General features: G+C 40.0%; 1 protein-coding gene across 1 annotated transcript in view; it reads left to right on the plus strand.

Annotated features, from left to right (window-relative positions):
• IL23R (interleukin 23 receptor) overlaps positions 1-20103 on the plus strand; it is a 48950-nt gene extending 28847 nt beyond the window's left edge. Inside the window, exons 7-14 of the mRNA XM_061630504.1 lie at positions 533-615; positions 1226-1442; positions 3299-3487; positions 5101-5184; positions 9334-9408; positions 15433-15535; positions 16216-16306; positions 19471-20103. Of these exons, the coding sequence (XP_061486488.1) occupies positions 533-615; positions 1226-1442; positions 3299-3487; positions 5101-5184; positions 9334-9408; positions 15433-15535; positions 16216-16306; positions 19471-20103 (1475 nt within the window). The remainder of the gene's footprint in view (positions 1-532; positions 616-1225; positions 1443-3298; positions 3488-5100; positions 5185-9333; positions 9409-15432; positions 15536-16215; positions 16307-19470) is intronic.
• Positions 20104-25104: the final 5001 nt, after the last annotated feature.

The raw sequence follows: 25104 nt of genomic DNA on the forward strand, positions 1-25104 counted from the left end.
TTACACCAAGTTGATAGAGTGCTTTAATCCACTTTAATTGTGCAAACCTAAATTTCTGGTATGCCCTTGAATTCCTCTTGCAAAATATGACAGTCAGGCGGCAACCTCAGAGACTCTAAAAAGTAACATGGGATAAATTCCCTTTAGTATAGTAGCAGATTCCACTGACCTTAAAGGGTGAATATTTTCATTTCCCATACTGCCATACATTTCAAACATCTCATTAGCTGCAAATGTTTACAGTGGTGATTTTATTTATTTATTTAAGCTTATATACCGCCCGACTAGCAACAGCTCTCTGGGCGGTGAACATTAAAAATACAATAAGAAATAACACAATATAGTATAACATAGTATATAAAAACTGTACAAAAAACTGATTCTGCAGTAGATGTTTATGCTGTTTTCCATATGCACAAGACCAAAGTGACAAGTAACAGAACAAGCCATACTTCTTACCATGACGTGCACTGAAAATCAGAGGTCAAAAATTCAGTATCCAGTTTTTGCATTTTTCTTTGTTTAAATGCAGAACCATCTTCGGTACTCGATGTGTGGAGGTATCTGGGACCAACATACCAGAATGGTAGCCGAGAGGTGACCATCTTGATCAAGGTGATATTGTTCTCCTGTCTAAATTGCACACATTGCAATTTGAGGGAGTCAACCATAAGATTTAACAGGTGGCCTTATTTTCATAGGTGTAGAACTCAGAAATATATTAAAAAATATAAGATAGCTTCTTCAAGTGGGATAGTACTGGGGAGAATCTGTCATGGGGCTGTATGTTGTCTCAATAACTCTTCACTCTAAAGTCTAGACAAAATGCATGACCATATACAGGAAATATTAGTAGAAATACCATCTTCTTACTTGACAGTAAGGATTTATAAAAAAAATTAAATTCAAGAAAGAAAAGGTGGAGAGGGGACAATTTGAAGAAGTGAAACAGCCAGTGACAGGGAGAAGGTTAATTGCCTCTCCCTTGCTGCTTTTCAACTGCTGATTAATTCTCTTTGACGTTTCTAAACTGTTAGCTTACTGTTGGACTACTGTTGTATCCAACAGCTGGCAGAGCAGTTAAAGAACTACAGGTCTAATTGTATTTTCACATTAGGTCCTGTGCATGTGAAACTGTATGAACAGAAACCGAATACAACAACAAAAATCAAATATGATGTTGTTTTCTAAAGGCAATTGTCTTGCTTCCTTTTCCACTCCCTAGCCATTTTTTCCAAAAGAGAGCAGAGGAACAATTCTGGGCTATAGAGTTTTCTATGAAAACGAAGGAGCAATCATGGATTTATGTAAAACAACAAAAACAAAATGCAAAGTTTTGGTGCCCCCAGCTGTGAGCATTGTTTATGTGACAGCACATAATTCAAAAGGAAGTTCCAAACCTGCAAATATTACAATGAAACAACAGCCCCATAATTACCATGGTAAGATAATAAGCCTTTTCAGTTGGGACCTATCCCAGTCTGCATCTCTGTTGGAATTGCTTTTTAATATGTTTTTTTAAAAAACAATATTTTAACCCTTTTTTAAAAAGATGTCTTTAAAGCTTTTTAAAAAAATGTTTTTAAACTTGTTTTGTTTTAATGTATTTTAAGGTCTGTTTTTATGTTTTATAGTGTTTTAGTGCTTTTGTTTGCTGCCCTAGGCTCCTGCTGGGAGGAAAGGCAGGATATAAATCAAATAATAAATAAATAAATAAGATAATGGGAGTGTAAACAGACTTTTCAGAAATGGATAGATATTGTGTCAGAGAGAAAAATGCCCTTATATGACTCCCCAACATTTACTCCCCATCTATTTAGACCCCACCCCACTTTATCTATATCTATAAGGAATCTTACTTCTGGTTTGTACTTTCTGGAGGCAGAATGTATTAACAAGCAAACAGGAGTACTTTCTTCTATTACTACAATCCCAATTTCAGAGACACCAAACTAGATAAGTAATCAATTTCAGCACAAGCATGACATCTAGAGAGAAAACTTGGCATTTAATAGTATCAACTTCATTTTAAAAGCAAGTATGTCTTTAGCTGTCATGACTGGGTTTTTTTTTAAAAAAAAAAGCTTTGAAGATTATAGGGATGTCTGCTGTCAAGTTTAAACTAAGTTGGCATTCATGTAGATGCGAAAGACTGGATTCCTGCACTTTTTACAGTTGTGCAATTTCAGCAGCTATAAGCTTGTATGACAAACTACAGTTGCTGAAATCCCCTCTTCTGCACACAAAGTGCAGGACTCATGTTCTCTTTTCCATCTAGACACCCAGCCTCCATGAATGACTGTCTCTCAGAAATGCACTTTTATAGTGCAATCCTTTGCATGTGTGCTTAGAAGTCAGTAATATTGAAGTCAAAAGGGTTTACTCCCAGATAGGTAGGTGGGCATAGGACTGCACCTTAGATAGAGCCCTTACAATAAATACAATAATGTTTTCATCATTTCCACTTTCTCAATATCGAAGAAAGAGCTAGTTTTGCATTACACAGTTCTGTACTGTTCTTGGACAGGCACCTTCCTGCTAGCTTTGCAGGATGCTTCTAGCTATTCTGCTGCTTCCCTAAAGGACTTTGAGGAATCAGCTCTTCCTTGAAGAGTTCAGCTCAGTATAAAATCCCTGGGGAGCAACAGCAATTTCATTTAAGTTAACTTTTTGACACTAGAAGACAGTCTTATCAAAGTTATAGCACTTTATAATCATCAACTTGAGTTGTAGGCTGACCTTTTCTTTTTTTAAAAAATCAGCACAAATGTACTTCTGGACTTAACCATTCAGCAACTGTAGCCAGTGGTTAATATATTATTACACTTGCTCAATGCCTGTCACATTGATGAGCAACACTGGAATGTGTGTGTGTAGGAAGGTATTTGCCATATCTTGCTGCTGCAGGAAGAGCTGAGCCAGGGATGTTAGAAAGGGGATGTTGCCATACTTGGATGATGTCACAGGCAAAGGGTGCAACCCATCTTTTACTCATTGGTGGATGAGGATTACAGCTCACAGGTAGCCTGCAGGAGGAGAAAAATGTTCTTCTGGGCATTGTATATCTGGCTGATTAACATGAAGATATTATTCATAATCTGTCTTGATGAATTTCTAGGGTGCCCATTGGATATGAACAAGCTGCACTCCACTGTCAGTTCTAGATCAATATACATTCTTCACTAATTTCAAGAACACTTTGTCTTGAAATAATATTTCAAATATTTGACTGAATGTTTGAATATTCCTGTTTCTTTCATGGGAACTGTCAAGTCATCTCTGCTGCTTTCTCCTGTAGATTTCCCACCCCCTACCAACATGAAAATAATACTTGATGAACAGAAAGGGATTTCTGCTGTATGGGAACCTCCCCAATCAATTGGGAAAATAGTTTTGTGGTACATAGTGGAATTGACTTATGCAGATGTCAGTCATGACATTGTGTGGAAAAAAGTCCCCATCCAGAATATAACAACATATATGAAAGGTAAAATACAAGGTAACTTTTTTAGCTGCCTTCATAATATGTAGGACTGACGACATGCATAAGTTTCATAGACCCAGAACAATGTACTAGATCAGAGATAGCCCACATGGTACCCTCCATGTAGTTCTTGAACTACAACTCTGATCACTTCTAGCTAGCACGGCCAATGTTGTTATTGTTACTATTAAATTTATTACTCATCCTTCACCAGCACATCACAGGGCAGATTACAATGATCTAAAATCCAGTATTAAAAACGCAAAACAAATTACAGCCACAAGAAGAGGGTTGGCCCAAAACACACGTGTTAGGTGTCAAAGCCAGTGTAAAGAGGTGTGTCTTCAGTATTCCCTGAAAACTGTATACTGAAGGTGCCAGACATACCTCTGTGGGGAGGGAATTCCACAACTTACCAGCCACCACAGAAAATGAGCCATCCCCTGAATTTCTGAGGGTGGTGGAACTATCAAGAGGCCCTCTCTTCTGATCTTAATACCCAAGAGGGTCTGTCGAGAAGGAGGCAGCCTCCCAAATGTTTGGGGCCTAAGTCATTCAGGGCTTTAAACACTAGTGTGAGGACCTTAAATTGAAGCCAGAAATGAACTGGCAACCAATGCACCTGTTTTAGAACAGGAATTATATGCATTCTAAAGACAATCTCAGCCAGTAATCTGGCCACTGCATTTTGGACCGGTTGAAGTTTCCAAGCAGTCTTCAAGATCAATCTCATATAGAACTCACTGCAATAATCCAGTTTGGAAGTTACCAAAGCATGGAGTACTAAGGTCAAGTCATCTCTGTCCAAAATGGGCTGGGGCTGGCAAACCAACCAGAGTTGGAAATAGGCACTTCTAGCCACTGAGACCACCAAGCCTCAAGTGACAATGTTTGATCCAGGAACACACCACATTACAAACCTGCTCCTTTCAGGGGAGCACAGCTCCATCCAGAACAGGCTTTCTTCCCACTTCTTGGACTTGAGAACCTGGAATATATATCACTCTGTCTTTTCAGGATTCAGTTTCAATTTGTTGGCCCACATCCAGCCCATCACTGTCTCCTAACACCTATTTAGCATCTCTGCCATGGATTATGGGAACTGTAGTCCAAAAACATCTGGAGGGCACCATGTTGGCTACCGCTGGAGTAGATTTTCCAATCATGCAAAATTACTTGAAGTGAAATGTTTTCCTTTTCTTCAGTCATCAAGAAAGCTTATTTTGGGAGGGGAAAATCTACTTCAAATCCAAAAGACAATAAAAGTACCTGCGTTACAAGAAAACTAAGTGTAGACTGCCAAAATCAACATGAACAAATAGAGCTATTGTGAGAACATCAAATAAACCCACAAAGAACCACTAAGCTGCTTGGAGAGAGGATGGGATACAAAAGTGATTTAAAAAATTTAAAATGATTGTTGGCTTCCCCTACATAATGAAAAAGTTAATTCTTTCCTCACAAGAAATATTTTCTCACAGAGGATTAGAATTCATGGATTCCTGTTTCAGAAGTTTTACCTATGATCTCTTTCTTTCATTATACATTAGGCGCTCATGTCAGTCAAATTTACTATATATTTATATATATATTAAATAAAACCTCATGCTTTACAGAAAAAATCAGAATGGAAAGTGACTTCAACATTTCTGTATATGCTGTGTATCAAGATGGCATCAGCGAGGCCTGTTCTGTTCAGAGTAAGTACAACTGAGGCAGGGCCATTGGGAAGGGATTGACACTGTTGCAGTGTATACTGTGCTTAAGCTGAACTTTCTTTATGGTATGGTCATATCTCCCTGACTAATGAATAGTTTTCAATTTGTTCATATTTGTGTATATTCTAATTATCCAAATGGGAATACTGCAGTAGTGTGAGCGCATTAAGTGGAATTAAACATTTCCTAAAAACATGTGGATGAGGACATGTTACAAAAATAGTGGGAACATATCTGTTTGCCATATGTACCCATATTGCTCTCTAGAAGATGTGAGAGACATACTAATCTTTACATGTCACAGAGAACACCGACTGGCCTTGAGTCCCCTACATACGTATAGAAAAACTACAGATAAGCATAGTTTTCACATATTAAAGGGAACATACTACATCAGACATACTGCTAATTTCTGTTAACTTTTGATTGATTTTAAAGTTCTGCCATCAGCTGTCCCTAGAAAGGGACTGAGTTGAAATCAGTGCTATGAAAATTCAAAGATGCACTTAGGTAACCAAAGCATTTCTACTTCATGAACAATGCCTGGCTGCCCATTTGCTACCGGGCCAAGTTCAAGGTTCTAGTTTTGGTGTACAAAGCCCTATACAGCTTGGGACCAGGATACCTGAAAGACCGTCTTACCCCTTATATACCCAGTCGATCGCTGCGCTCTGCAGGTGAGGGCCTCCTGCAGATACCATCTTGTCAGGAGGTTTGTTCTGCACAATATAGGAAACGGACCTTTAATGTGGCAGCACCTACCCTGTGGAATTCCCTCCCCTTAAATATTAAGCTGGCACCATCTCTGCTATCTTTTCGGTACCTTTTGAAGACTTTCCTCTTTCAACAAGCCTTTTGAGACCTATCCCAGTCTGCATCTGTGTTAGAATTGCTTGTTAATATATATATATATATATATATATATATATATATATATATATATATATATACACAATGTTTTTAACCCTTTTTCAAAAGATGTTTTTAAAGCTTTTAAAAATGTTTTTAATGTTGTTTTGCTTAATGTATTTTAAGGTCTGTTTTTATGATGTTTTAAAGTGTTTTTAGTGCTTCTGTTTGCCACTCTGGGCTCCTGCTGGGAGGAAGGGCGGGATATAAATCAAATAATAAATAAATAAAATAAATAAATGCCTTGGCTCCAGGGCCAGCACCAGAGGGCGGCCAGGTCGGGCCCTGGCCTAGTGTCCCTTCGGCCCAGAGGGGCCCCTCCTTAGGATGGGAGGGTAGTGCTCCTGTTCTGTGATCTGCGGCAAGGTCGACTCCCGACCCTGCTACAGATTGCAAAGAGGGAGCTCCCAGGCCCCCCCTGCAGACTGCGTGGACCCGCAACGTCTATCCGCCTGTCTTACCTTTCCCATTGCCATGAATGTTGTGCTCGCTTCATGCACATACCCACCATCAACCAAGATGGCGGCAGAGGCTTCTCTAAAGAGCTGCCACCCCAGCCACCATCTTGGTGGATGGCAGGCGTGTGTGTGTAGCATAGCACAGGGCATTCACATGAAGTGACAGGAGAGGTAGGTGGGGCGTGCGTGTGGGCACCACAGACCTAGGGCAGGCTGATGCCAGCCCTGCTTGGCTCCCTTATAGGAATTGAGGAGAATGTGCCAAAGTTGATTAAAAGTAAAAACTTTGTTGAGCTTCAGCTCTTACAAACATATTTGATTAAACAAGTTATTGTGAAATAGCATATGCCACAATTGTGCAAAATATTATTTGATTCATTCAGTCATACACAGACTTCACGTGACGGGCTTCAACTGTTGAACCAAGTGACCCTTCCCTCTGCCAAGCAGTATTACTATGCTCTTATAGATCCAACTCCTCCTGTCCTCAATAACAAACTCTGTATGGCAGGTAGAAAACCAACAGCTGGAGCTTTTCTGACTATGGGGATGCAGTAACTGCATAAGTTCTTAGCAAATACACAACACCAGCCAAGAATGATGAATCCTTCATACACACAGAAACCTTGCAGGAAACATGTTGTTGAGATTGCTTGTATAAAGCTCATATTAAACTTAGAATTTACATCAACGGATTAATAGTGGCAAGCAACATACCAATTATTCTGTTTTTTTTACTGCTGAATCATCACATTGTATGTTTCAAGTTAGAATTTGTTGTGACCCCAAAAACCACAAGGTGGCAGTATTTCATGAAAAAAATCCAGTAACTTTATTTTAGGTCCATTACTGTTACTTCTACGTTTCCGTTGTTTGAATAAAATCTCAATTTCTTAAGCATCGTGATGCTGTTAACTACCACTGCCTGGCCTGCTCAGTATTTCAGTCACAAAGGACATTTGGGTCCATTCACTTTGCAAAAATGTGGAAATATAGAGAGAACTAATGCATTTGATTTGTGATAATTAACATCTAGTAATTCTACTATTTGCAGCTAGTGTTAGTAATATTTCAACTAGAAAAGGGAAAAGTTAAAATGACACTCCGCTTTTTGGGCTGGAGCTCTCTTCTTTTTTTAATGAAAAATTGCATACGTTCTGAAATGTGCTCCCTGAAGGAACTGCTTCACACTGCTTCAGGTTAAGGCTGAACCAGCTGCTATAAGCCCATAAATCAAGGAAATGTAAACAAACACCCCTAAATAAAACAACAGTGTTCCAGGATTGTACATCTGCAGTTCCCATTGCCAGCTATTGCAGGCAGAGTTCTTTGCTGATTAACCAAATAATCATATGATTAATTTAGATTAAATTTGAATTGGTTTAATATGCATATGGATAAAACAATAGATCAATAGATCAGATGAAGAAAAACCAAATTTCATTGTTTTTGAAACATTAATAAGGCATTAATAAGCTCAGGAAATCTGAATATAGTGTCTACAATGGACTATCAGAATAGATGTATAATATTAATTTCTACACTAGAGTTCACACTGGTTGGCTTTCATATAGTTCCTACTGGGATAGCCGTGATCAAGCACAGTTATGTTTGGCAGGACTGGTGTCAGCACTGGAAATCCTTAGGCAGTTGCCAAGGTGTCAGTGTATTGATGCCTGTCCTTGGCTGTCCTTACATGTCCCCCCCTAGCATATTACTCCAAGCAGTGCAAAGCATTTGGATCTAGCTACCCTTTTAATTTCCTGCAATGGCCACCCTCAACCTAGCATCACTCAGGGGCATTGTGGGAAACTGAAAAAGTGGCTAGATGCACCTGTCCAGTGCTGTTTGAAGTGCTGCCACTGCTGCCAAGTAAGCCCACCAGGGCCCACTGACAAAGGAGGGGCCCACCAGAGGATGCTTTGCCCAGGGTCTCTTCAAACCCGGAGTCAGGCCTGATCTTTGTATAGCTGGGCAAACAATTTAATAAGCTGTGCCTGCAGTTTCCACTATGGTGACGAAGAAGCTGCAGGGAAAGTGTGTGATACATTGGATATCTCACAGCAGGGACAGCGGGGCATGAAATAACTCAAAATCACACTACTGTTGAAATAACATACAGACACACACACTCCTCACTACATTATGACAACACTAGTAAGTCTGTTGATGGATCCTATGGCTCAGTTATGAGAGAGATGCAGTCCCTTAGGGGGACCACAACTCAGTGATAAAGCAATGCTTTGTATGCAAGCCCTAGGTTCAATCCCCAGCATCTCCAGACAGAATTGGAAAAGGCTGCTGTCTGGAGAGTTGCTGCCAGGCAGTGAGTGCCCTGGCCAATGGCCAGGGATGTTATAGTTCAATAACGTATGGAGGGTCACAACTACCTCATCCCTGGTGTAGTCAATATTGTGCTAGATGAACTAGTAATTTGACTCTCTTTACTGAAGATCTGATGTTCCTAGTCCACTGGAGCTACCTTTTTTTCACCATCTGTTGCTTTGAAAGTATTTATCCCTCTTACTGTATAGATTATGGCTAGGTATGAACAGCTACGTGCACTATGTCAATACGGGTAACAAACAGTACATACAAATTGCAGTTTAAATGAAAACATTGAAGGATTTCATCCACTGGAAAAATTTTGGTAAACTAATTCCAGTACCAATGCAAGGGAACAGAGCATTTGCTAAGAAGAGTGCTACACTCCCTCTCATACTACAGTGAATATCATTCTCTTTTTCTTTTCTCCCTCCTATAGCATTGGCAAAAAAAGATCAGGACGGACGCGATACTTATCTAGAAAGAACATCTGCAGCTACCAACGGTAGGAAAGGTCTGTGTCAGACTTTGCAAAAGAGAGGTTTTCTATCTGACCAGAAGTGGGAGGTTTTTTTACACCAACAAGTGATGATGTCTCAAAGTGGTGGGAACTGTGTGTAGCATTCACCAACGTCATTCTAGGGAAAGGAAAGTTCAGGGTATTTTCACACATCAAAGAGCAATAATATGAACACGTAGTTGTTGATTTTTAAAATTATCAGTCCAGGTGAACTAACACATTTGCTCTTCAGTAAACAGCTTGCTGTTACCCAATTGCCATTTTGCTCTATACATGAAAAGTTCTTCTCAGAATTTACTCAAGGCTGGGTTTATGAGATGCAGAGCTAAACTATGCCACAGTCTGGTTTGCCAAGCAAACACAATTTGGTTGTTAAACAGCTGTTTATCACTCTGCTGAAGATGAAAGACCAAAAATGTGCGTCTTGAGAGCAAGTGCCATTGCCGTGATATTCCTGCATTGTATAATTTGTCAAGCACGTTCAAGCCAAAACTTATAATAAGCATCCCAGCCAGTTTCAGTTACACCTTGTGCTGACATTTGTGCTGGGAGCATTTGATTTTCCTCTGCCAAACAGAAAGGGACCAGAAGAAGGGAAGGGAAAGAAACTGCATTATTTGCCCATATGGTCTATCCAGACTATTAGGGGAAATATGGTAGCCTTTTTTCCACTGCCAGTTTGGATTGCTTTGCTGAAGAGTCCAAAATACTAGAGAAGTAAGAGAAACAAACGCCTTCAACAGAAACACATGGGTGGAAATACTGAGCCCAGAAGGCAGTATAATAATGCAGATAATATGTCCCTGCACCACAAACAAAACTCTGGAGATGATATTGAGATAGAGAAAGAAATCAGAGAGGCAGTCAAAGGAGCAAATGTTGTAATAATGGGTGACTTCAGCTGCCCTCATGTTGACTGAATAAATGTATGTTCAAACTGCGGCAAAGAGGGGAAAATCTTAGATTTGACAGGTATAACTGTGCCTTAGAACATTTTGTTCTTTTCAGACTAGACAGGAGGGTTTAGCTGGAAGAGGGATGTTCCCTGGATTCATCCTGAGGGGAGGCAAGACTGTAATGCAGGGATGGGGAACCTCAGGCCTGGGGCCCAAATGTAGCCCTTCAGGCCTCTCCACCTGTTCCTTAGAGCTCTCTCCAGGCCACATCCCTTGTCCCCAAGCCATGCCCCAAGCATTTTTGCCTTGCTGGAATATGCCCTTGAATTCTGATAATGCCTCTTGCTTCTCTGGATGGAGGATAGAGAGGGGTGTGTGAGTGTATGTAGAAACTAGCCTACAGTACAAAAGGAAATTTTTGATTCATTGCTCTGCCCACTTTTGCCTCTGGCCCCACCCACCACAGGCATGTGGCCCTTGGAAGGTTTCCCAAAAGAGGATGTAGCCCTTTGGCTGAAAAAGGTCCCCCGCACCTGCTCTAGTATAAGATGTTAGTCATAATGCTTGGGAACAGTGACCATGGTGCTGTGTATTTTGACAGATATGTAAGTGGAAAGTTTCTCAGGAAGTCCAATACAGCCACATTTCAAAAGAGGAAACTTCTTTTTTTTAAAATAGAGGTTTAGTTGAAAGCAAGAGGGTCAACTCTTTTCACAAAACATGGCCGTTATTTTTTTAAAATCACTATAATAGAATCTCAGACAGTTTGGGCATTACAGATAGGACATAACAGGATTAAGATATGCTGCCCCAGATCCAGTCCAAGGAGGGTAGATTTTGGTTGAACCTCCTTGATTGTAAGGGCAGTTAGACAATGGATTAATTATCTAGGAAGATAGTGGGCTCTTCCTCACCAGAGGTATTCAAACAGGATCTGGACAGCCATCTGTTGGAGATGCTGTAGCTCTGTATTTCTTGCATCAAGCAGAAGATTAGACTAGATGATCTATGAGAAGCCCTCGAACTGTGATTCCATGATTCTAGGTACAAGATGCAAACTTGGTTAACAAATAAAGTCAAGGAACCCATAAAGGGCAAGTAGGCTTCTTTAAAAAGTGGAAGTCAGTGTCAAGTGAATAAAATACAAAGGAGCACAAATGTAAGTTGACAAAAATGCAATTGAAAAATAATTCAAGAAACAAATCCCTTTAAGTATTAAGATGAACAATAAGAATTTTCTTCAAATACATGAGAAGCAGGAATCATAGAGTTGGAAGGGGCCTATAAGGCCATCGAGTCCAACCCCCTGCTCAATGCAGGAATCCAAATTAAATCATACCCAATGGATGGCTGTCCAGCTGCCTCTTAAATGCCTCCAGTGTTGTAGAGCCCACCACCTCCCTAGGTAATTGGTTCCATTGTTGTTCCACTCCAAGTTAGGACGTTTTTTCTGATGTTCAGTTGAAATCTGGCTTCCTGTAACTTGAGCCCATTATTCCATCTCCTGCACTCTGGGACGATCAAGAAGAGATCGTGGCTCTCCTTTGTGTGACGACCTTTCAAATACTTGAACAGTACTATCATAAGGAAACTAGCAAGGAAGTAGTTAGAGGTAAGGGGGGGGGAAACCTCTAGTCCATGAAATCTAATGCCATAATAATGGAGCAATTTCTCTCACTCACTCACTCACCTTGAGCAACCCCATTCAGTAAGTAAGCACACCTGCACTAGTAATGGGATCCACAGCTGCAGCTTTGCTGCCAAACTGCCATCACCCTTGCCACCATGGAGGAGGAAGGAGAGGACACCCCCCCAGCCAAACAATTGAGCAGAGGCCTTGCCGCAGAGGAGGCAGAGGAGGCAACACATTGTGGGGCATCGTGGCTAATAGCCATTTATAGCCTGGATCCCAACTTTCCAAAAATCTGTTCTGGAGCATTGGGAGGCTCCTCCACAACAGTGTAGGAGGCAGGCTGCAGGAGGAGGGGGGAAATCAGAGAAAGTGGCTTCTTCTGTTTCTGCCAGTGGAATCCTCTGGTAATTCAAAAGCCATCTATGGATGGATGATCACTTCCATTCATGGAAGGGCATGTTTGGATCCAATCTATTGCCTTTATGTCCTGTTTGTGGGTTTCTCAGAGGCCACTGTTGGAAATAGGATGCTATGCCATATGGAGCCTTGGTCCAATCCATCTTTTTGGATTTTTATTTTCTTATTAGAGCATAAACCCTTTGAATTCCACTTGTGATGTTTTGCAACTTCACCCCATCATTACAATCAAAATTGTGCAGGCAAGAAATGAAATAGAAAAGCAAAAAAGACACAGAGGAGCAGAGAATATATTTCAAAGGGTGCAATCATGTTCCACTGCTTAGTTAAGTAATAGTTAAGCATAGACACTAACAATTCTAAGAATCACAGCTCTGGGGGGAAAACCCTCCTCTCCTAAGATTATTGAAGTCAGATTAGGAAAAGTTAGAGAGTAAGAAAGTGTGCATTACTTGTAGCATCTCTTAGGTTGCACAAGTTATGCAGATAAAGAAAACCATCAGAATATCATTGTTAGTTATTGGGCTGAGCTGTCAGGAAATCTTCAGAGTGAATCTCATCTTTCCCATGAGCATATTAGGAAAGCCACTCACTCACCCCTTTCACTCATTTTTATTCATCCTACATACTAATTGATTGATTGATTGAGTTTATTTATATACCACCTTTCTACAGCATGCTGTGCCCAAAGTGGCTCACAACGAGCATTCAAAATATCAAAATACAAAGCTGGGGGTGCAGAGAGAAGCAAGTTTACAAAAGCCAACAATAAATTCAAATAAGACAAAAATCAACCATTTTTGTTGATGTAGAATAAATCATATTACAAACTGATAGCTAAATTGGATCACCATGGCAGTCAAGCAGTTCAACCAACGCAATGCATCTGCTCCAGCTACAAATGCAGATTGCAGAGTTCATCACATTTTGAAGGCCCTGTTGCAGTCTGGAGTCATGGGAATCCTGCCAATTCAGAAGTTCCCAAGAAAGGACTGCAAGTGGCCAGTTGATGCAGGCCAGCATTCAGTAAATTCTGAAGACATAGACAATGTAGAAAATTAGAATCATATCTAAGTCATATATGGAGATAATTTTGAAGTAGGTGTATGTACTGTGATCTATCCACCGTGACGCTGTTATGCAGATGAATCCTATCAGCAGCAATAACATTTGGGCCACTTTCAGCATGGCTGAGTAAGAGCCTGTGTAGCCTCTATCCAGCAACCCAGAGTCCGACTTGAAGGCAGAAGACGGTGCGGAGGAGGAGGGCGTCGAGGCAACCCCGCTGCTGGTGTTGGTGCGGATCACCTGCACCCATACTAATGGCAAACTCATTGTCTGAATGTGGATCATACCTTCTAAATGCTGCTTCTATATATTCCAAACCTATCTACTAACTCAATTTATCAGCTAACTGCCATCTCAGATCTTAACTCTGTACTGCAATCTCATGGACAGCTGTAGTCATAAAAAGAAACCAAGGTTGTCTTATCTCTTGCTTACACTTCCCAGGGGAACATTGGCTAACTGCCCAGAAATGGGGGGATTAAGGTGAGTGGACAGCAAAATTTACTTTTAAAGAATCAAACCTGGGTTGTATTTTAACTGTACGCCTACACCACTTATTTTTAACATAATTAATAATATAATATATAAAAGGGCTAGAGATGGCAAATGTCCACAAAAATTGGTGGCCCATGACAAACATTTTATTGTAGCTCACATTTGTGAGGATAACACTTACTTCGCAAAGTTTTTATCAGGATTACAGCAGGAGAATGTATGTGAAGCAGTCTGAACACTTTGAACTGCTATCGCAAGCCTATTATCGTTATCATCATTGTTATTATTTCATTTGGACAGTTGCCCACAGCTTGGGTCTATATGAGCACTCTATGGCCATTTGAAATCTCAGTTCCATTTAGTCCTTCTGCTTTTGGCCTCGCAGCTAACCATCTAGAAGTTTGAGGGCAATAAAGCACACTGTAATTGCTAAGCACTCAGAATCCACTGTCCTACTAGTAGATGTAGAAGTTAGCATTCCAGTCTATCTACCTTCCCAGCCTTCGTATCAAGTGGTTATCTAGTGGCTGCATTTGCACTTAACAGTAAACTCACTGTGCACATGAAGCCTTGGGCTCATGCACTTCCCTCCTCCACCCAAAGAAGGCCTTCACCAGGGTTTTTAGATTTGCTTTTTAATAATCCTGGCTTGTCCTAGAGATCATGGTTTAAAACACTCTGCTCAGATTTAAAAGAAGCCAACTTCACCATGTGTTACAAAACTGGCTGACTAGGATTTGTTTTAAACCAGTCCTCCTGCTGGTTGTATGGGAGGAGAGGAGGGGAGGGAGAGCATACTGAGTTGTTGCTTCACTTGTGCTCCCTGCACATACATGTAGCGCAAAGCCATGGGCCAATATGTATCAGCAGTATCAGCAGTCATCATGCTTAGGTTACTTTTCTTACATGATAGCAATTCATACTAGTATATGGCAAAGCATAATGTACTGTGAAACAGATTGCATCGTTTTATATTTCAGTCCAGTTATATGCATTAGAAAGACCTGTATTGGGTCTCTGACCTCCAAATATATGCTTGGACAGCATTTCTTGCATTACATTGTTTTACATTGCTTTATATGAAGAGTCATCAACAAAAGGTAGCATGAGAAAAATCAGCATTCAGGATGCTGAAGACAGAACAGGGTCCCTCTCCAAAACTGAAATCTTTTTATTGTTCTGATTTCCTTAGGATTATCATCCCCATGCAAATAAGAAAAAAACACTCCTCTGTGCATCAGCCTACCCATTCAGTGGTTAATATGGCAGCATGTGAACAGTGATGAGTAGGCACATGGAGGTCCATACAGTTCACATTTCTAATATTCAAGGGTAACTTAGCATTTTTAGTTTGTGCAAAAGGAAGAATAAAACATGGTGATGTATCAATACATTATAATGTATTGGTGAATTGTTTGCATTCAGCAGGTGAGGTGTACTCTAAATCAATTCATACTACACATGTGGTATAAAAAAGTACTGATCATAGTTTCTCTCTCTCTTTTTAAGATGATGATTATGATGTTGGTGTCCTGTTGGGAACTGGCTTTGGAGTGGCCAGCTTATGTGTCTTTATTTTGGGTTTGATCGCTAAGAAATCATGCAGGAAGAGGTATGAACTGACTGAGGTGTTTTCCAAGACTTTTCTCCCTAGTCTTAGAGCAAACCTTTCAGCTCTGGAAAATATCTGCACAATGCCTGTTTGCAGGCATATTTTCCCCTATTAAAGCAGAGCAAAGGTGATGGTTTTGTAATTGATTTGTTCCCTTGTTCTACCAGTAAAGTTGTTTAGTGCTGGTGAAAGATGGGTCCTTAGTTTTAGTAGATGATTATTTTTAGGCTGAAATGGATGGTAAAGCTGTGTATTCAAGCGTGGGTTACCACCAAACAATTGAAAAGCAGGTTGTGAGGTGACTTCGTGCATAAAAATGGTGAGCAGGAGAAAGGTTCTGCATCTTTTCTTCACTCTTCACCTTCCCCATCACAGATCCCTCATCAGAGTTATTTTATTTTTATCCAGCCTCAACAACCAGGAGGGGAGTGACCTAGCGAAACATTACAAGCCGAGGAAGGGCTCAGCACCCCTGGCCACCTGCCGATCTCCTACTAAAAAACACTTCACCATGTTTGATGGTGACCTGCATTTGAGGTCAAGGGTCTGCAGCCATAACATGTACTTCTGCTCTCAACCTGATCCATAAACCAAATAAGCATTTCCCTTCCAATAATGAACTTGTACCATGATCAATTATTCCAAAATGCAATTAACATGTTGTTCTTTGTTTAAATAAGGGTTAACACAGTGTTTCATTCAGTAACACCAAAATGGCTTTTAGAAGATTATCCTAAAGTGCAGAAAAGCAATGTGATCAAATCACTTCAGGTAACTTCCCAAGTCAACATTCTACTTGTTTAATGTGTCTAAAGAAACCAGAGTAAAGGGAGGTGGTACCTTGCATCTTCAGAAATAAATAATTGCATTATATATTTTTTAAAACTGTATATGGATGCTTTCTTTCATGACTGAAAGAATAATCTATATTCACATTATTTTGTGGGTGTATTTGGCTCTTACTTCTCTTTCTCTCTGCATGGCTAGATCAGGCTTTTACCCTCCTTTGCTATCCTCCCATCCTCTTCCTATGCTACACAGACAACATGGTTGCCAAATTAGGAGACCCAAATTTACTTGGGCATGGAATTGCTCAAACCCCACAATATATAACCAATTAGAAAGTACATAAGACCAAACCAATGCTTGATCCCATCATGTGAGGACAGAGAATGTATGACTTGGTCTACAATTATATCAGCATACATGGCCCATAATTCAGCTTAGTTCCACAGCTATTCCATTCTTGCATTTAAGTGTAACCCTAATTTTAAACCACAGAAGATAGTCTTTTGAGGTATGAATACTCCTTTCTATACATAAATTAAGTCACTCAACAATTAAAATAACCAACCCTGTTAATTGTTGACTTAAAGCACAGAGGTAAGATAGTTTAAGTCGTAATCGACATGAAGGCACATAACACAAACAATTTAAGTATCAAACAACAAGAACAGCAGTGAAGAAATTCCTGCCAGTACAGTAGCTGTAACTTGGAAGTGAGGCAAAACAGAGTTTCATAGCTAGTATATAAGCATCTATTTGAGGAAGGGTCATAACTCAGTGGTTGATCATACATTTTCATACAGTGGGTGCAAGGTTCAATCCCCAGCAGCTCCAGTCAAAAGGATCAGGTAACATGATGGAAAAGACCTCTGCCTGAAATCCTGGAGAGCTGCTGTCAGTCAGAATAGACAATATTGATTTAGATTATGGACAAGTAGTTTGACCTGACAAGTAGTTTGACCTGTGATGTATCACTGAACACCAAAGTCAGGATCATTCAGACCATGGTATTCCCAATCTCTATGTATAGATGTGAAAGTTGGACAGTGAAAAAAACAGATAAGGGAAAAATCAACTCATTTGAAATGTAGTGTTGGAGGAGAGCTTTGCAGATACCATGGACTGCAAAAAAGACAAATAATTGGGTGTTAGAACAAATTAAACCAGAACTGTCACTAGAAGCTAAAATGATGGAACTGAGGTTATCATACTTTGGACACATCATGAGAAGACATGATTCACTAGAAAAGATAATAATGCTGGGAAAAACAGAAGGGAGTAGAAAAAGTGGAAGGCCAAACAAGAGATGAATTGATTCCATCTAGGAAGCCACAGACCTGAACTTACAAGATCTGAACAGGGTGGTTCATGACAGATGCTATTAGAGGTCACTGATTCATAGGGTCGCCATAAGTCGTAATCGACTTGAAGGCACGTAACAACAAGTTTGACCTAATATAAGATCATTTTCTATAGTCCTATTCAGCCATTCATCCTCATGAGACATGAGGAAAGAGTGGGGTGATAAAATTAATCATAAATTAACTTTAGGTAGATTGGACAAAGATACATTGTAAAGATATTATTGTTGTTGTTGTTGTTATTTGATATATCCACCCTTCCTCCCAGAAGGAGCCCAGGGCGGCAAACAAAAGCACTAAAAACACTATAAAACATCATAAAACAGACTTTAAAATACATTAAAACAAAACATCTTTAAAAACATTTTTTTAAAAAGCTTTGAAGACATCTTAAAAAAAGAAAAAAGGTTAAAAACATTTTTAAAAAAAGGTTTAAAAAACATATTAAAAGGCAATTCCAATACAGACACAGACTGGGATAGGGTCTCAACTTAAAAGGCTTGTTGAAAGAGGAATGTCTTCAATAGGCACTGAAAAGATAACAGAGATGGCACCTGTAGAGAATTCCACAGGGTAGGTGCCACCACACTAAAGGTCCATTTCCCATGCTGTCCAGAACAGACCTCCTGATAAGATGGTATCTACAGGAGGTCCTCACCTGCAGAGTGCAGTGATCAACTGGGTATATAAGGGATAAGATGGTCTTTCAAGTATCCTAGTCCCAAGCTGTATAGGGCTTTGTATACCAAAACTAGAACCTTGAATCTGGCCAGGTAGCAAATGGGCAGCCAGTGCAGTTCTTTCAGCAGTGGGGTGACATGTTGGCAATACTTTGCCCCAGTGAGCAGTCTCACCACTGCATTTTGCACCAGCTGCAGCTTCCAGACCAACCTCAAGGGCAGCCCCACATAGAGCGCATTACAGTAATCCAGCCTGGAGGTTACCAGTGTGTTGACAACAATGGTCAGGCTATCCCGGTCCAGAAATGGCCGCAGCTGTCTTACCAGCCGAAGCTGGTAAAAGGCACTCCTAGCCATGGAGGTCACCTGGGCCTCTAGTGACAAAGATGGATCCAGGTGTACCCCCAGACTACAGACATGCTCTTTTAGAGGGAGTACAACCCCATCCAAAGCAGGCAACTGACCAATTATCTGCACTCGGGAACTACCAACCCACAGCTCCTCCATCTTGCTAGGATTCAGACTCAGTTTATTGGCCCTCATCCAGCCCACCACTGAGTCCAGGCAGCGGTGTAGAGCTTCAATCACCCAATGCTATTCTCTGAAAATGACCTTGGAGATAGGATTGGAACCACTGTAAAACAGTGCCTCCGATACCCATCTCACCAAGTCGGCCCAGAAGGATACCATGGTTAATGGTATCAAAAGCCGCTGAGTGATCAAGTAACAGGGTCGCACTCCCCCATCCTTCTCCCGATAAAGGTCATCCATCAGGGCAACCAAGGTTGATTCAGTCCCATAACCAGGCCTGAACCCAGACTAGAATGGGTCAAGATAACCTGTTTCATCCAAGAGTTTACCTGAATACAAGCATATAAACAATATTTTCACATTTCATATTTCTCATCTTTTTATGCAGATTTCCTCTTAGTTTTACAGAGGTCTCACTTTCTTTTATTTTAATGTATTAAAAAGTTATTACAGTATTTAGGCTGTTATTCTAGAATGTAGACTGAAACTGAATGGAAGTTTGCAGCCTCCCCTTTCCTTTTACTCTGTAAAAACTGCAGTTCTAGAATATCCAACACTTTCTATAATTGCTTTTCAGGAAAAAAATGGTCCAGTAATACATAATTCCACTGGGCTGTTCTTGCATTATGAGGATGCTGTAGTAACTGAAGTGGAGGAGACACTGGTACACAAGGAGTATAAAGTTGTGGGTGATAAAGAGAAAGCCAGGGAAGCAATTCTGGAGAAGGTTAACATTCCAGAAGAGATAGTATTTGTCGGCAATTCAGACATGACAGAGGAAAATGGCTACAAACCTCAGGTTTTGAACAAAGCAGTGTTAAGCTACCAACACGGCAATATTAATGAAATACATTCTCAAAGCCCAGATGACAAACCAAACTCCCCAGCTTTGCCCGTAAGTAGTTTAATAAAAGATTACCCAAGCCCTATGGCCACCATGTGGCCTATTACGGGTGCCAATGAAAATATATTTTTATTTGACAAAATCAGCCTGGTTTTGAACAACAGTAGAAGTGGGCAGAGCAACATAGTCAGCTCAGCAGATGAAGAACCACATACACCAATAGAAAGCCAATTGAAATTCCTGTTTTCAGATGAAGATATTCAAGAACAGACCTTAATACCAGAAGAATTACTCTCTTGCTTAAAAAATGTGAATGAAGATTCTTCCAATTTAATGTCTTATTTCCCTCAAAATATTGCAAAGTGACTTTATTATTAGGACTGGAGGAACAAAGAACATAAGTTTTCTTTTGACCATGACATTGTTCTGCATTTTCAAGTAAAATAACGCAAAAGTTACCTCAACATTCTCAGTTCATTGTCTGAAATGCAAAAAATGGCAGCAGCTGCAAATATGGCATTACTCTCTCATGCCATTTTATGCCAATGTTATAAGCAGTTCCTATCTTCCTAGAGTGGTGGAAACCAGAATGCCATCTTGACAATCCTCTTCTAAAATGCAAAAAAATTCATCATATGAACCTCTCACAGAAGTCATCCTGCATTAACTACAACCACAGTGGGTCCAATCCAGAAAACTGGCGTATTGCAGAAAGTACTTGCAGAGCAAGTAACTCCAGATAACCCGAGCAAGTGAGCCAAAGCAACAGATTACAGATAAAGGCACAAATGTCACAGGATCATTATCAGTTTGACTTAAGGAAAAATTATTTCCAATTATGATGACCAACAAGATGAGCATGACCAAAACTGAGGTATGGAAGAAATTGTATTTGGGCACAACTCCACATCACCCAACATCTTGTCTCTAGTTGTATGTCAATGCCTCCAAGAAGTGGAGGGAGGAATGTCCAATTCTGAGTTTCCCCCCAGATTATCTATCCCTTGATCAAATGCATTTCTAATCTTGGTCAATTCCTTCCCACCTGCAAGCACTTGTTCTTCTACAGACATGGAGTAACTATTGAAGCCTGATTAAGCCATTACCTCAATAGCGTGGATGCCACCAGAAGACTGCTCCTTATGACTTGCTTTCCTGTTGCCAAGGCAACATATGAATATTCCTCCCAGCAATGACCTGCATCACATGGACCCCTCCCCTGACAGCATCAGTGGACTTCATCAAAGCAAGAGGTGGCATAAGCAGTTTTCCTACTTTCCTTGGTATGGTGAGAGCCAGCCATGAGGAAGGAAATTTTACTCATAGTCCCTTTAAAAGAGAAGTCACATATCTATTAAGGAACTGCTTTTAAAATGTCTAAAATGTAAAGGTTTAATTTAATGTTTAGTGAGGGGGATATAACTGACGAGAAAATGCCACATCTGAAGGCTCTCAGACAGACGCATGACTTCCTAGAAGCTGAAAAATGACACTAAACATAAATACTTATCTAGAATGCAGATTGATCTAAAATTAGTGGTTGTTGCTGCTGCAGGAAGGAAACAGTAAAGAAAAGCCACACACATAAGCAGTATGACATGGAAAGTAATGAAATGCCTTTGTTGTCATTGTTCTTCTGACATTTTATACATCTCAAACAGGAATCCATGCAATACTTGTATTCCAAGTGTCAATTAAATTTAGGGAATATAAACTAATCCTTACACATCTACCTCTACAACTAGGAGATATTTATTCCAGTACATCTCGTTATTACAGTTAACACAAAAAGGGCCTTTTCACAAAAAAAGATTTTTCACACAATCCTATTCAGAATTCAGAGGATCTTATTATTTATTTATTATTATTTATTAAATTTATTAGTCGCCCATCTGCCTGGCTGTCCAGCCACTCTGGGTGACGTACAAAATAAAAACATACAAATACATTAAAACATTAAAAATCTCAACAACAATAATAAAACCTAACCCACCCCAAAAGCCTGCCTAAAGAGCCAGGTCTTCAAGGCCCGGCAGAAGCTCATCATAGAGGGGGCATGGCGGAGATAATTTGGGAGGGAATTCCACAAAGTACCTAAGTCTGATTAGAATTGCAGCCTTATTGTGGCATAGGCTTTCATGTACTAGAGTCCATCAGATGCATGAAGTGCTATACTCAGTTTTCAACTAATGCATCTTATGAAAGTGGGGGAGGAGGAAATCTAGTCCATGAAAGCTTATGTCACAATAAATTTGGTTTTAGATTGCCAAAAGGCTATTTTCTTGTTTCTGTAACAAACAAACATGGCTATTCCTCAGTAATTTTCTCAACTATATGAATTCCACCTGACATTATGAGGTGTTGTTTGGGCCATTTGTTGCTAGCTCAAACCTTAAACCAGGGGAATACATGTGTGCATTGATTTAAATATTTAAACTAGCTGCTGACTTCAAATATGGAAGAGTTTGGTATGCAGTCCTGTATAATGCATAAAAGTTAAGGAACACAATCCACTAGAAAGATGGCCTGAACAAGCCTGTTGAAATGACTGAGAGCTGCATAACAGCACTAAGGACCAGCTAACTCAAGTAAGTAAGCTGACTATTATTGACCAGAGAGCTGATAGCTGTGCAGATTATAGGATGTTTTCCAGCACAAGCCACATTTGTGCTCTTGTGCAGCTTCTAGTCATTTAAGTTGAGCTTGTACTGGAAAGCTTATTGGTGGATTACTGTGAGCACAGGAAGCTGCCTTATACTGAGCCAGTCCATTGGTCCATCTAGCTCAACATTGTCAACACTGACTGGCAATGGATCTCCAGGGTTTTGAGACAGGTCTCTACCACCCCTAGTGGAGATGACAGGGATTGAACCTGGGACCTCCTGCATACAGAGCAGATATTCTACCACTGAGCTGCAGTCTCTCCTTCTCTGCGACTTTTTTCTTGAGAAGAGCACAAATATCTAGGCAATATGGGTTGGATCCAGACTTACTTAGAAAAGACTCATTGAAATCAGTGGGATTCAGTTAGTCATTACTAACTTGCATTCTGTTGACTTCAGTGGGTCTACTCTGAGCATTACTATGTCTGGAAATAACCTAGTGTTTGAACCAATTGCAAGATATATAATGATTCACAGGATAGGTTCCATGTCTTCTCCTTTGCTTTCTAAACATTTTGAGATGGCATTTACTGCTGAAAACCTAGATTAGCTGGCCAATGGTTTAACTTAATAAATAAATGATATCAATAGAGCTAGTCCAGTGTAAGTGTGAATGAATTGTCTCCAAAGAACAATTTGCATAGTTTAAAGAATAGTTTAAATGCATAGTTTAAAGAAACAATAATTCAAGAATCTAATGTTCAATTTTCCTATGAGGTAATATTTATAGAATGCAAGTGTCTGTATCATATTCACACTGCTAGATGAGCAGAATTGGGGGTATGTGTGTTGTAATCAGGGTATTCAGTACTGCCCTGATTATCAGATGGTTGCCAACATTCACAGTCACTGGGATTATCTGGTTGTCCTTTCCAGAGTAATTGAATAAGTGGTCTGGGAACACTTGATGCTCTCCCACTGTTGAAGCTGGGCCATACTAGATGTTGCCCAAATGTCTGGTTGCTGCCCCAAACAGCAAATGTGTTAGCCAATTCATTTTCCTCCATAAAATTTAGTAGACTATTACCTTGGGTCATGATGGGATAATGTGCTATGCCTTCCTGAATCCAACCCTACTTCATTGGCTGTTATTGGCAGGGGATAGGGGTGGGGGATACAAAATAGAATGATAGCATTAGATAAGAGTTCTGCTAGATGGTATGGATGGAGATGGGATATAGCTACTATCATTATAATATCTAGTTTGGCCTAAGCAGCTTTGGACCTTTTCAGTGCTGCATGGTTGTTATAGAGAGAGCTCTGCATTATAGCTCTTCTGAGCATTCTAAAGGAACAGTACAAGATTATTACAATAGGAAATGAAAAACTACACAAAGCATATTTTTGTAAATGTTACTAGTTCATCTAGGTTGTTGTTTAATAACTTTTCAAGTAAACGAAACTGCAAAGCAAAACCAATTGGAAGATCAAGTCTAGCAAAAAGTGTAACATTGTAAAAGAAAAATGAACCTGATTATTTTTGCAGTCCCACAATCTCACAGTTTCTCTTAATTTTGCTAGTTTGGGGTAAATAGCAGCGATGGTTGGGAAACTGAGATTAAAAATGAATCATTTGTAGATAGTTACAGACTATACACAGGGATAGATTACTCACAATGCTGATTGTGTAGGGAATACATTTTTTAGAAGGCAAGTTCAGCTATAGTTTTTAATACCTTGAAAAAAGAAAGATGGACACATTGCAAACAAATATTTCCTTATAAAGGTAAGCAGTAAATAGAAGTTTATTTTCTCTCTTTCTCGCTGTCTGAAAAAATGCTTTTAACACAGTATAGGCATGTGTATCCTTATAAACGAAAGTGGTAAGTGGAGGTTGGAGGTTTATTTTCATTCTTTCAATTTCTTGGAAAAATATTTTCAAAGCATATGATAACAAAATATTTTGCACAGAATGCAGTTCTTTCAAAAACTACATTGCAGGAGGCAAATAAAACTAAACAAAATATTTTTCCATGTTTATAAAAATTCATCATCTTCTGGAATTGGCGTTGGAAGTTTCCTAGCTCTATCTGACTCCACACAGAGAAAGTCTGCAGTCAGTAGGCTATATAGTTATTTTCCTAAAAGGGAGAAAATACAGATCACAGATGTTACAGTAATGTCATATGTTGGGGACAGATGACAAGTGGATAGGCCAACACCTTTATGTCCTCCTTGTGAGTTTTTGAGAGACATCAGTATGGTCATGACTGAGAAAGAGTGATAGACTAGAGAGATCTTAAAGCAAGGGTGGCAGAACAAGGGTGGCTATCCTTTTTCAACCCAAGGATCGCATTGATGATCAGCCATCCCTCTGGGGGCTACATGGCAGCAGTGGGCATGGTCACTAGGCATGCACACATACACAGAGCACACAAACCAACCGGGGAGGGGTATTCAACTAAATAACAGCACTAGGGCAAGGATTAGCACTAGTGCAATGGGATTTTCCTCACTCTCCTTCCTCTGTGCACACCCTGCACTATTCCTAAATCTGCTCCAAAGGGTTGAGGGAACCTCTAGAAGAGATTTAGGGGGCATATGGGGGGAGGAGAGGGGCAGAAGCCTTGTTGTGGTAGTGCTAATCCTTGCACTAGTAGTATTACTTAATTGAATACTGCCACAAGCTCATGTACACTCACCACACATTCACATTCACCACATACACCGTACACAAACGCCAGGCATGCAGCACACACTTTTG

This window comes from Rhineura floridana, chromosome 6 (assembly GCF_030035675.1).
Source record: "Rhineura floridana isolate rRhiFlo1 chromosome 6, rRhiFlo1.hap2, whole genome shotgun sequence".
Taxonomy (NCBI): domain Eukaryota; kingdom Metazoa; phylum Chordata; class Lepidosauria; order Squamata; family Rhineuridae; genus Rhineura; species Rhineura floridana.